Here is a 12,628-nt window from a genome sequence, read left to right on the forward strand (position 1 = left end):
CGATGATGAACGCCGTGAGTGATTGTAGAGAAGATGAACGCGAGGAAAGCTAGCGGAAGTCTAGGCTTGATTGACGATGGCAAGGGTTCAGATTACTGGACCAATGATGGATCCTGGGCCACTATTTGGCGGTACAAGCCCACCCCCGAGTCTTCTGATGCAACAGGCGAGACTTGCGGTTTGTTCGTGGTGGTGGTTGCGCGGGCGCCTGCACTCGTTTGTGAGGTCTGGCGTGACCGCTTCATGCCAGGCGCGTGTGGGTTGCCGCGTGTGCTCATGTCCCAAGCGGGTCGCGTAACAGTAGCCTTCATAGAATGACTGTCCTCTGAAGGGTTCACACGTGTGCGCGTGCTAGGTGTTGTTTGCGTTCGCCGGCTCATGGGGCGTGTAGAATGAGAGCCATTGTCGCCCGAAGCTAGACGAGTCCCAAACTTAGCGTTTGCAGAGGACTCCCTGCTATAGGATGACGTGCCGCCTGGAGATACACGACGTGTCGAACCGACGACAGTGTGTTGCTTGGGTTTGAGGACTGGTTTCTGGAGGGTGATCTTGTCTGCACCCCAGTATGAGAAGCTCATTTTGCTCTTCTTGTCTGAGTCGTCCGACTCTCCCTCGCCATCTTCATCATCGTCAGCAGGGAGAGGGAGGATCCGAGGCTGCGCTGCAGACCGTGCTTCTGCTTTCGAACGTACAACGCTATAAAGCGCTCAGCAGACATCAGTAAAGGGGATACAAAGCACATACTCTTCCATAGTAACAACCCCTTCTTTGGGCTGGACGACATCTCCTATCGCCCAAGTCTCGATCTAAGCCAGGGTGAGAACAAGTCAAACGGTGCCATCGCGGTGCTTTACCTTAATAAATTTGTACAGGTTCCTCGGCCTCGTATGCGAATTTCTCCGCCCTGCCGAGGCATACTTTGACTTCCCCTGCATTTCCGGCAATGAATTCGTCCTCGAGTTCGACCCCGAAACCAAAGGTAGCGATGTTGTCCCTGTGCGCTGGCACCGTAGGACAACATCATTGAATACCACAAGCCACAAGTCTTTCTTGCCTCCCAAGCCCGAGCCCGAGCCCAGCACATCACTCAGCCGGCGGAATGACGTTTTACCCTTTACGCCCTTGGCATTGACAACCGGCGGCGGGCTCGACCCTGGGCCTTTCTGCGAACCTCCGTGCATAGACCCAAGAATCTGCCGTTCCTCCAGCAGCAATCTTGACGGCTTCGGAATGGCAAGCTGCTTCACCTTGTCAAGCCCCTCAATGCGAGCAAACACATCGCGCGTTTTGTCACGGTCCTCTTTCTGGATCTTCTCGTCCTCGATGCTGCGCACGATCGTCTCGACTTCTGCGACCATCTGCAGAGTACTCTCATACTCAAAGGTACTCGGATCTGTGTGGAAGAGAAGGTTTTGGAAGAGAAGAGGGTACTTGAGGAGGCGTTGGAAGGGCTTCGAGAGGGTGATAGCAAGTCCTGTCTCGCCTTTATCGGCCGCAAGCTCTTCCAGCCGCTGCAGGGACTTGCAAACCTTGAGCCATTCAGCGGCATCTTGGTTCTTGGGCTTCTTGGCAGCGCTGGCAGTGCTCAAAGCGTTATCCACCTGCTCAAGAGCACGCTCGAGATGCAGGACGTATGTTGCGTAGCCTTGGAAGATATGGGACTGACAGTAGCATGAGTATATTGCGTCGAGGAGGAACTGTAACACTCACACTTGAGACAAATACGTCCGCGAGGGACCGGACGAGAGGGTATTGCTCCTCGTACCGCTTTAGCAGACCTTCGCTGAGCTTAACGTGCCCATCGAGCACGCCGCTTTCGATGACCTCAAGGCATATACGCAGATCCTCGGGCAGGAGCTGTGAAGGAACAGCACTCTGGAAGGGACTATGGGACTGCGTTGTCGAACGCTTGAACTTGCGCAGTACCCGAGCACCTTGTGTAGGAGTAGTCTTGGCACTGTCTTTGCGCTCCCGCTCCCTATCCTTGTCTCCCAGCGATTGTGAGGACGAGGCAGCGAGCTTACGCTGAGGTGCAGGAAGGGATGCGTGCGAACGTGAAGGGAAGGGTAGGACATCGCGTATTTTGGTTATCCCTTTGCCACCACTGCCTCCCCCGTGATAAGGCGAGCGAGGGTGGTTCGGATTTGCGCGATTAGTTTGCAGTCCCTCGCCTACTACGTCATCAGCATCCTCATCACTTTCGTCATCGATTTGAGGTGTGGTAGTAGCGAGGCTGCGACCATCTGCGGGTTTGGAGGCACTATCTGCGGGTTTGGAGGCACCATCTGCGGGCTTTGAGGCACCATCTGTACGGAAGCCAAGAGGGCTCATGAAGCGTGCAGCAATAGGTAAGACATCGATCGATTCCTGCGGTGACTCGACCCTATAGTCATCGTACTCATTGAACGGAGTCGGTGTAGGGCTGACAGGCGGAGACATGGCATATGGGTGGAGAAGCGGTTCGATGAAGAACTCTTTCATTTTTGTGAGGTCATTTACATATCTGTGGCAAAGGCAACGATCGCATCAAGATTAGTGGATCAGGGCGTGGGGGAGGAGCAGCGCACCGCTCTTCAGAGGCCACGATCTCCCATAGGACTTCTTGGCGGGTACGTTCACGGGGACCAAGGTTACTCACAAGGTCTTCTTCTGCAGCCTCGCTCCATGAGGTGACTGCGAGAATGCGGCTGCTGGCATTGGACATTTGAGAATAGGGCGTGGCGGAGCGCATTGAGCCTGGGTAAGGGGAGACTGCTGTGCGTGTACTCGTGGCTTTGGCAGTATTGGTGGATGACGCAGGTGTTACGGTGGTAGACGCCGTTGGAGTGGTGGTGGAGGTGGTGGTGGTGGTGGTGGTGGTGGTGGTAGACTTTGTGGCGAGGTCTGTGCGTGAACTCGAGGCGGTTGTGGAGATAGAGCCACGCGTGTCCTTGCCATGTGTCGCCTGAAAACGCGATAGGGTTGTTTTGAGCGGGGCGCCCGAGGGCGTCTGGACGATTTGAGAGGGGCTGGGTACGGATGCGTCCGGGAGTTGGGAATTGAGAGCCGAGGGCGTCGGAGGAGGGGAAAGGAAGGCAACCTTTTTCTGAACATCAGAGGATGTGCCATTAGTAGTAGTACTACCGTTTGCCTTGCGGCGGGTTGCGGGGTCCGGGTCGTGCGGTGTAATGATGAGGCCAACGCCACTGTCATCGTCATGGGGCTCCTCGATTGGGGGTAAAGGTCTTGAACAGATATCTGGAAGGGGTTTATGGGAAGAAATCGAAGTAGGAGTTCCTGCACTGGTATTGACTGTGCCTGCACTAGTGGATCGTTGTATCTGGATCAAGGCTGGAGAAGTGAGATGTCTACTACTAGTGTCTCTAATCACAGGCTCAATAGAGAGCCTATTTTCTGATGGAGGCCATCCTGGAAGCGGGGGAAGTTGAACGAGCTCACGCTTTTCTCGGTTTTGGGGTGAGTGGGAGTTGGTCGAGGAATTGTCGCTACGGTCCTTGGTAAGTATAGAGGCATTATCTTTTTCTTTTTCCTTGTCCTTGTCTCTGTCTCTGTCTCTGTCCTTTGATGACAGGCCTCTGTTGAACCTGTTCAAGAATGCTTTCATTGTCCCGACGTGGGTGACGACGAAAGATAGTGACGAGGATATAACAAAATTGGCGGTGCGAACGGGTGACTATAGACTGAAAAGTGATTACAAGCAAGCGGTTTACAGCAGAGACTTGATGATAGCTGAAGCTGAAGCGCTGGTCGGGTTGATCACGGCTGTTCAGTGACCCACATGTTAGGCTCATGTTAACTATTCCCTTTCATAGCAACCCTTTACATACAAAATACACTAAACAGTACTGCCTTCTGGTGTCAGCATCAGGGCCTCTACGACTTTAAACCTAGTGTTTATCATCTCCACTGCTAATATCACGAGTCGAGATCGATCAAATGACAGCGGATCCAAATTCCTAGGACTCGCGACCTATGGCGAAACTCACTGTCGGAATCTACTCGGAATCCTCCGCGGTCGTCACGCCACCTTCCCGATCCCCCTAAGGCCATCTGCAAAACCACTGAAATGAACGCTTACGACTTCAGCTGTAGCGCACTCATGCGATTGGTGGAGATGCCAAAAATGTGTGCTTACGAACGCAAACCTGAACTAAACCGAAAGCGAACTGCTCAAAAGCACTTTGAGAGGAACTTCGGCTCTTTAGATGAAGTACATACTGTCACTGAACCCATTCACATTGGCGATATATTTCAAATGATCTTGCCTTCAAACAAGTCACTTTGCCGGAGTGGTTAACGGGATCGCCTGCTATACACAGCTAAGCGGTTGGGCTTTGCCCGCGAGTGTTCGAATCGCTCAGGTGACGCTTTTTGGTGGTAATTTCCATACCCGAGATGTATGAGGCTGATTCCATCACACATCTCCCTTTCGCAAAAATATTTTTCATACTCGAAGTATCACTCGAACGTTCTCTGGGCTAGAGTTCTCCTAATGACAGTCGTTTAACTCGCATGTCACTGGGCGCGTGTGACGGAAGGCGACAGAGGTGACTCATTGTAACGAAGATTCTGGGTGCTGATCGCAAGGATTCATGTTGCCATAAAAGTAGTTGGATTTCATGTGCCCCATGGCTGAGTTGGTTACAGCGTCCGACTGTTATTATTCATCTGACATCGGAAGGTCGTGAGTTCGAGCCTCACTGGGGCAGTATATTTTGCACCTGTTTTTTTGCTAAATAATTGGCGCTATACTAATTAGGCCTTTTCCAAGACACACCGCACCTTCCTCAGCCGTTCATGCACAATTCTGCTTTCAAGTGTATTCGCTCGCTTTTATTCGACCAGCAATATTTCTGGATTATTGCATCTCTCGTCATTCTCGGAGATGCTATCCTCACTCAACTCATAGTCCGGTTCGTTCCCTGTTAGCACGTTTCACTAGCTTGCATATACCATGACCAACGTATCAGGCAGATACAGAAATCGATTGGAAAACATACATGGTCCACATTGACCTTTACCTGAAAGGAGAACGCAACTATGTTAATATCACAGGGCCAACCGGTCCTTTAGTGTGCGTGAACTTGAATTGAACAAAAGTATACCGCACTTACCAAACTAGTTATCCAGCTGGACATGTTCATATTCATCACCTTCTTCATCGTATCACAAATGCCGGTCGCAATGTTGCGCAGGCCCAACAGATTTACGCCGGCTTATACGTACTATCCGTCGTACTCGTATGCGCGATATATAAGAAAGCGAACATTCCAAATTGGACTCTTCTGCTGCTACCACTCAGCAAAAGGCTGCATTCTATCTTCGTTCTCCGCCTGTTCAATGACTGCTGGTCTATAATCTTCGTCCAAGCGGCGATTCTAGCCTTCCAGAGCGCTTGGGATGACATAGGCATCTTGTTATTCAGGTGAGCACTATACTTTCTTCCTCAGAACGTCCATAACTGTACACTTAGCCTGGCTCTCTCTATAAAAATGTCGGCAATATTGTATCTGCCAGGTCTGCTCGTCATCATCTTCAAACGACACGGCTTCTTTGCGACCATTCGACACATGCTCGTCTTGGCATCCACTCAGATTCTCCTTGCGCGCTCTTTCCTCGCTGCAGATGCAAAGTCCTACATGCAGAATGCGTTTGATTTATCACGCATTTTCCTTTACAAGTGGACCGTGAACTGGCGTTTTGTCGATGAGCGTACATTTTTGAGTCCCACATGGGCGAAAGGCCTACTTCTGGGTCACGTTACGGTGTTGATTGCCTTTGGATTATTCCGATGGTGTCGTAGCGACGGTGGCGTACCTCGGGTTCTTCAGAGAGGTCTCCGGCGACCCTCTCTACCTGCTGGTCTGGCGCCCGTAGGTCCTGATTGTGAGTCATTCTGGGTGTCCCTCAATCTTGTCTGTTGACGTGTGCACCTAGACGTTGCTACTGTACTCATGACGTCCAATCTTATTGGCATCATCTTTGCACGATCGCTGCACTACCAATTCTACTCGTGGTATTCGCAGCAAGTGCCTCTCCTTACTCAAAGAACGAGGTTTCCTTTCGTCATGCAGTGAGTCTCTTCCTGCAGGAATAAGTATTTGCGTTCTAATATGTGTGAAGAATGGCACTCATGGGCGCAATCGAATATGCCTGGAATGTTTATCCATCCACACCACTTTCATCTGGCCTTCTCCTCGCAGCAAATTCCTTGATGCTCCTCGGGATTTGGTTTGGATATCCAGAAGGAAAGTTGTCCGGCAAACAATGAAATGCAAGCGACGACTGCAGTGGAATCGCAAGAAAGAAATTATCCCTGAAGTAATAGTAGTACATTCATTCGTTTTCGCCTCCCATACCTACGATATATGTACTTCTGCCACCTCTGGGCAAAATCAAAACCTTTTCAGCCCCATGGACCTGACAAGTGTCAGCGCTTGGCACCGTAGATCTCATCGAGCCTTGCGTTGATATTGGCAGTGGCCGGACGTCGACCTTGGGTAAGGTAATTTCGCCGTGGTGAAGAGCTATCAAAGTCAAGGGTACAGCGAATGAACCACCGTCCTAAAAGTGGTTTAGATCAGCCTTGAGAACGAGCTTACACCAGTGGGACTTACGGTTGCGACGAAATCTCCGCGCTTTCGTCCACACAAAAGCCAATCCTTGACACGTTCTTCGACATCGTATCGCATCTTATAGCTGCGTTGTTTACCTTCTTTCTCAGCCCAATGAAAAGAGGTCTTGAAGATGAGGGTCGCAGGGATTGGTTGGCCTGCGTAAATTGGCGGTAGTTGATCTGATCGTGTGTCACTGGGGAGTGATGGTTGAACAGCGATCTGTGCTGCGGTCACGATCTATCACAGACAAACCAAGTTAATTTGGGTGTGCATGGTGGGCAACTGGGAAACACCAACGTTCATCCTTGGGACGTCAACCGGTATCTTGATCTCTCTCCAAGGACAGGGCGATGCAGTCTCTGAGCGACATTGCGCTAATGCCTAAAGGTAACGCGCGGTGAGCAAGACCAACAGAACGAGGAATCGACAAACGAACCTCCCGAATAGGTCCCTGGAAATCCCCGCCATCTTCAAACGAACGAGGCAAGACAATTTCACCAGTAGCCCTGTACGTTTCTACCCATTCAGCGTCACTCTCTAGGTGTGCGACCAGCTTGTCAATGAGTATGCGTCGTAGTGAGCTGTACTGGGGCTTCTCATCTGACATACTTGACAAAACAGCTTCCACCGTTTGTCGAATTAATGCCTCGACCTCTGAATAACTAGCTGCAGTCGAGGTAACACTGGATGTGAGAGAATCCTTACCATCACGTAGTATGCGGTACTTAATGACGAGGTTCAGTGGCTCCAGAACTGTGTTTCTTTTAGCACTCAACAAGCAAACTGACTAGCAACGCACCAGGTCCATTTGAAGACTCTATGGAGAACAGGAAGTTCACGGGATGTTCTGGCGTAACGGTCTACATAGAATCTAGTTTCTTCAGCAAACAACAAAAGGATAGGAATCTTACCACAACAGGACGGCTCGGACGACAACCTGAGATCTTCACGCCATCGAGACTTGGTGGACCCTGCAGCTCCGTCGATGATATTCGAACATACTGGTGGGAAGTGGTCGAGATAGTAAACTTCGAAAACAATCTAAAAGGACTTCAGAACAAAGTGCGAGGCGAGGTAGTGGTCGAACCTTTTGCCGCGGAAAAAGTCTTCTACGTTCACTGCTATAGGCAGTGAGACCGTAACAACTCTTGAGGTTTGCAGGGTGCGGATCACACCCGGCGAGGATTGCGTGTTATACGTCACACTTAGTCCGATTTTCTTCAGTGCAGCAATGAATAAGAGTTCTCCTTTGAGGAAAAACACCTACCATTGTATGATATCTCGAAGCATCAGAGTGAGGAAGCGAAATTACAACGTCCGTGTCGACAAGAGCATCCAGAAGGATGACAGCATTGTCAGAGACTTCAAGGGTTCCCGTACCTTTGTCTCGGTTCAGAAACATATCGAAATGGATGAGAAGCACTGACCTTCGGCCTCCAAGCGTGCCTCGGAATAATTGAATTGCACTCCAGAAGGCGGAATTGGCTTAATAGTCGCCCGCGAGATGTCGTTCTGGCCAGTTGAAATAACAAGTAAAAGGCGCGATGTCGTTCCAAGCTCGGCTTGAAGCCATAAGTTAGAATTATTACAGAACAAAAAATCACACTGCTTACTTTGCTGAGGTTGTCGTGTTTGTACATCTAAAGCGCGCAAACTACGCGGCACGCGCACCAATGAAACATGATTCCTCTTCGAAGTAGTGGCCGTGGTACCCGTATATTGCCATCGAAAGTGGAGATGGGACATCACCACTTCGCTGCTCTCAAGAGCATAGAGACCCCAAGAGGATGTCTGTAATGATGTGCTGGTCAGTTCACGGAGTACCCTCGAGATGGTCAGACGCACTGGGCAAGATAAAGTTACAGTCGATTGGCCAGGAGGAAGTGTATCCACCTTCGCGATGAACTTCAGACGTTCAGAATCTCGACCACCCATTGTCACGCTAACTTCGTCAACCAGCACGTCCTGAAAACAACATCAGCTCTAGAAATAATGTTTGAACACGCGAACACGCACGCATGGGAGGCGGTTTGAAATTATAGCATCAACGAAGGCTAAGTCTTCATCGTCACTACAGGTAGCATCGCTGGATACTTGGACTGCCATGATAGGATGATCTGAGTGAATCAAGTCTGCAATTTGCCCAATTATTGATCACGATCAGATTGTCAATGCGTTCGGCCAACACATACCTGAGTCTAAACGCATCACAGCAGTGTGAAGTGCTCCAACAAGCTGCGTAACACCCATTTCCCCATTCTCTTCTGTTACTAGCTCTGTGCTCACGTCATTTGTGCATGTCCTTAGAAATGCAAGCAAGATATGTATCCATTCTCGGTCTCGGGGTTTCTCCAGCTCGGCATGTATGTTGATTGCACGAGAGAGCATGAAGGATTCTAGTGATGTCCACATATGAGGTGCATAGTGAGCAGGCAAGGATGTAAAAATTGCCAGAGCACTCTCTAGGCGTCCTCGATGACTATCCTGCAATGAGAAGGTGGATCGTATGTCAAACACTATGCTTACATGTCTAGAGCGGCGAGGAAGCCATGCAGCTTTAGCGCGAATTTGCGACGGCCAGCCTTCACGTACATGTCGATGGCACGATTCGAAGTTGCGCAATACAAGTCATAAAAAGGTTCCTCGTTCCCAATAGCTAGCATAACCTCGTGATTGCTTATTCGCTGCGTCGATGAGCGTTCACCAATTCGTTGGGAAGGCAGGGCAGGCGTTTCTTCCATATATGTGGTTGCAAAGGGCGGTGTTTGGGGCAAATGACCTACTTTGACGCCAATGATGTCAAGCTGCAAAGAAAAATCAGGATGTGATGAGAATCTCAAAGATGATATCTGACCTGAGTCTTGGCTAACTCAAGTAGTTCACCTTTACTCGCACTGAATCGTGCGAGCTGGACGCTGTCCAGTTCTGTCGGAGGAGTCCACGTATCACATTGTTCGACAACGCTGAGAGCAGAAGAGAATATCCATGACTCAATAAAGTATTCTGGTAACGAGGCCTATAGAGGGCATGAGCTTCTACAATACAGAACAGCATGGTGTGACCCCTGACCTCAACTTCTCGCAATCGTCTACCAAACGTTCCCAAAAAGCTGGTGACCTTCTGGCAAATCTCGAATGGGCGACGCATCTTGTTCAGCAGAGAGCACTGGCGAGCAAGCAAGTATATCCGGAAATCAAACACTGAGATGGAGTTTGCAAGGATGAGGTCGCGATAATGTTTCTTCGTAATCGAGAGTAGAGGCATCGAGTCGTCCTTGTACACAGGCTGGATGAGACTACCAAACCAGGACATGTTCTTCTCTCTCAGAACCTGAATGAAAGATACCTCCAGCTCATTGTACTGCTGTAGGGCATCTTCGAAAAGCTTCACTCCTTCAAAGGAGCTGGCAAGGCTTTCCTAAAAGTCAAAACATCTCAGCCAAAATACGTTTGAACATGTCATGCGCGAGACATGCCTTCAATATGAAAAAGGTGCAAAAATTCCAACCAGGCATGTGCCTCTGACTTTCAGAGCGCCTGACCTCTTCCTCACGTTGAGAAACGGATGAATCTAGAGCAAATAATAACCCGTCCTTGATCTTGTTCACGAGATCAGCCCATATTACAGGACTGAAGTCTCCCGCTGTCCAAGACAACTGCACACATCTTATGAATGTAAGCACGAGGAGAGATGAGATAGGCGGGGAGTCGCACCGATCTCGCTTCTCGATATTGAAATCTGCCTTTATCTTATCAAGGACGGAGCTCTTCATGTTAAAGAACTTGCGGTCTGCTGTCTTGACATCAGAACGAACGACATGCACAATAATCCATTCCTGATTCTTCCGCTGAGATATGGCATAATGCCAGTCTTTGATCTGTTTCTTCACAGTTGTTCTGTACAAGTCGTTATCCTGAATACCTTGTCAGGTTACCGCTACAGTCTGTTCACCATGTTTACCTCGCACGTCACAACGTAAAGGTTGAGTAAGGGCTTTTCTAGCAGTGTGACTGGCACTTGCGAGGTGTGTTCGTCGCGGAGAGAATCCAAAGGAACGAGAGTAAGGTCGAGTTCCTGAATGGTTTTAAGATTTGGTCGGGAGGCCGACTTCCAGTGAATGCTCCGAAGCGGTAGCTGAGATTGTAAGGCTGCCAGCACTTGCCTCCAACTTTCTGAGGCCAGAAAAGATACTGGTGCAGAGTATGTCACTAGGACATTCTGATTAGACATTCCAAGCTGCCGGATAGGTATCCAGTGGGTGCAGCGAAGAAATGGTACATGTAGTAATACAACTGGTGCCGGGGATACTACTTGCACAGTCTTAAACGTGATGGTGAGAAAAACATTTTAACAAAACCTTTGGTGAGTTTGCTCTGGACCACTACACTTTTCCTGGTTTCGACCACAGCCAGACAACATGCCTTCGCCAGAAGAAGCAAGTACATCGGCTACGCCACCAGAGACCTTCAAAGAATTGGGCCTCATAGATCCCTTGCTGGAAGCTCTGGATAAGATTGACTTCAAGAAACCTACCGAGATTCAGCAACAAGCACTCCCTTATGCATTAGAGGGTCGAGATATTATCGGTGTAGCAGAAACAGGATCAGGAAAAACTGCAGCATTCGCTCTTCCTATCTTACAAAAGCTTTGGGACGAGCCAAAAGGCTTGTTTGCGTGCGTTCTTGCACCGACCCGCGAACTTGCGTACCAGATCGCACAGCAGTTCGAGAGTTTGGGTTCCGCCATGGGGGTACGGTCCTTGGTTCTCGTCGGAGGAATGGATAGGATGCAACAGGCTGTTGGCCTTGCTAAGCGGCCTCACATCATAGTGGCAACCCCTGGTCGTTTGAACGATCATCTCCAGAACACGAAGGGGTTCAGCCTAAGAAGCTTAAAATTCTTGGTGCGTCTTCCCCGGTCCTTAAGCTTCTAGTATTTACAGTGGTATAGGTTATGGATGAAGCAGACCGTCTCCTCGACATGGATTTTGGCCCTGAAATAGATCAGATCCTCAAAGTCATACCCAAGGAGCGTACAACATATTTGTTCTCCGCCACCATGACCACAAAAGTTGCGAAGCTACAGCGAGCCAGTCTAGTAAATCCTATACGGGTCGAAGTTTCTTCAAAGTATGGGCAAATCGTCGGCATCCTCAGCTGTACTGAGATCATTCGTGTAGATACCAAACCGTGTCCACCTTGCTGCAATATTATCTTCTCGTCCCCTTGGTTCATAAAGATGTGCATCTCATATATCTTGCCAATCATCTTGCATCGAATTCTATCATGATTTTCACTCGGACGGTGCACGATGCCCAGCGGTGGGTGGCGCATCGCAATGATCTTGTCATCTTCAGCTTATCTTCTCCTACAGATTGTCAATTATGTTGCGATCGCTTGGCTTCCCTGCCGTTCCGTTACATGGTCAGCTGAGCCAAAGCCAACGCTTAGGCGCTCTGGGTAAGTTCAAGAGCGGAAGTCGCAAGTTGCTCGTAGCGACAGATGTAGCTAGCCGGTTTGTTCCTTATTTGTTTCTATGCGTATGTGCATTAATTGATGTCGCCCTTCTTACAGTGGCCTTGATCTGCCTTCAGTTGACATTGTCATCAACTTTGATATTCCAACCCATTCCAAGGATTATATTCATCGCGTTGGACGCACTGCGCGAGCAGGTCGATCTGGAAAATCGATTACTATGGTGACGCAATACGACGTGGAACTCATTCAGCGGATAGAAAAGGTGATAGACAAGAAAATGGAACTTTGGCCCACAGACAAGGAAGAAGTGATGTTGCTGAAAGAACGTGTGGATGAGGCTGCCCGATTGGCAATCAATGAGCTCAAAGAAGAAGCTAAAACAGGTGGAAAGAAACGCAAGCGTGAGGATGGCGTTGGAAAGGACGAAAGAGATCGTGATGATGATGTCGTGGAGGCAGGTGTCCCGAGAAAGAGACATTCAAAAAAGGGGCGATAGTTTTTTCTTGTGTTTGGTACTTGCGGAAAACCATCTTG

General features: G+C 49.5%; 4 protein-coding genes and 2 non-coding genes across 6 annotated transcripts; 4 read left to right on the forward strand and 2 right to left on the reverse strand.

The window, feature by feature from the left end:
- Nucleotides 1-92: 92 nt before the first annotated feature.
- Nucleotides 93-3,604, reverse strand: EDB91DRAFT_1241568 (Dbl-like domain-containing protein; the record flags this gene model as incomplete). Its single annotated transcript, XM_041322092.1, has 5 exons — nt 93-696; nt 745-806; nt 855-1,661; nt 1,711-2,503; nt 2,568-3,604. 5 exons carry the CDS (start codon nt 3,602-3,604, stop codon nt 93-95), a joined length of 3,303 nt encoding a protein of 1,100 aa, XP_041184344.1.
- A 671-nt stretch (nt 3,605-4,275) lies between these two features.
- On the forward strand, nt 4,276-4,367 carry EDB91DRAFT_t2. The gene has a single exon. It is a non-coding gene; the product is annotated as a tRNA-Ser (tRNA).
- Nucleotides 4,368-4,622: 255 nt separating this feature from the next.
- Nucleotides 4,623-4,709, forward strand: EDB91DRAFT_t3. Its single transcript has one exon. It is a non-coding gene; the product is annotated as a tRNA-Asn (tRNA).
- An 88-nt stretch (nt 4,710-4,797) lies between these two features.
- EDB91DRAFT_1041174 (mannosyltransferase) lies at nt 4,798-6,271 on the forward strand (the record flags this gene model as incomplete). Its single annotated transcript, XM_041312907.1, has 6 exons — nt 4,798-4,924; nt 4,975-5,074; nt 5,123-5,425; nt 5,474-5,886; nt 5,938-6,073; nt 6,124-6,271. 6 exons carry the CDS (start codon nt 4,798-4,800, stop codon nt 6,269-6,271), a joined length of 1,227 nt encoding a protein of 408 aa, XP_041184345.1.
- Nucleotides 6,272-6,336: 65 nt separating this feature from the next.
- EDB91DRAFT_1040794 (trafficking protein particle complex subunit 10) lies at nt 6,337-10,847 on the reverse strand (the record flags this gene model as incomplete). Its single annotated transcript, XM_041312889.1, has 20 exons — nt 6,337-6,564; nt 6,618-6,854; nt 6,915-6,998; nt 7,030-7,271; nt 7,323-7,370; nt 7,417-7,477; nt 7,529-7,658; nt 7,705-7,835; nt 7,885-7,997; nt 8,045-8,179; nt 8,231-8,408; nt 8,463-8,582; nt 8,634-8,749; nt 8,810-9,096; nt 9,144-9,421; nt 9,472-9,633; nt 9,687-10,029; nt 10,073-10,282; nt 10,331-10,530; nt 10,578-10,847. 20 exons carry the CDS (start codon nt 10,845-10,847, stop codon nt 6,337-6,339), a joined length of 3,573 nt encoding a protein of 1,190 aa, XP_041184346.1.
- A 187-nt stretch (nt 10,848-11,034) lies between these two features.
- EDB91DRAFT_1041813 (DEAD-domain-containing protein) lies at nt 11,035-12,590 on the forward strand (the record flags this gene model as incomplete). The annotated part of the gene is made up of 5 exons (XM_041312953.1): nt 11,035-11,520; nt 11,568-11,746; nt 11,797-11,937; nt 11,991-12,131; nt 12,191-12,590. The coding sequence occupies 5 exons, from the start codon at nt 11,035-11,037 to the stop codon at nt 12,588-12,590; spliced, it is 1,347 nt and encodes a 448-aa protein (XP_041184347.1).
- Between the last annotated feature and the right edge of the window lie 38 nt (nt 12,591-12,628).

The sequence above is a fragment of the Suillus paluster genome (genome assembly GCF_016628075.1).
Source record: "Suillus paluster strain FC165 chromosome Unknown EDB91scaffold_1, whole genome shotgun sequence".
Lineage (NCBI taxonomy): Eukaryota > Fungi > Basidiomycota > Agaricomycetes > Boletales > Suillaceae > Suillus > Suillus paluster.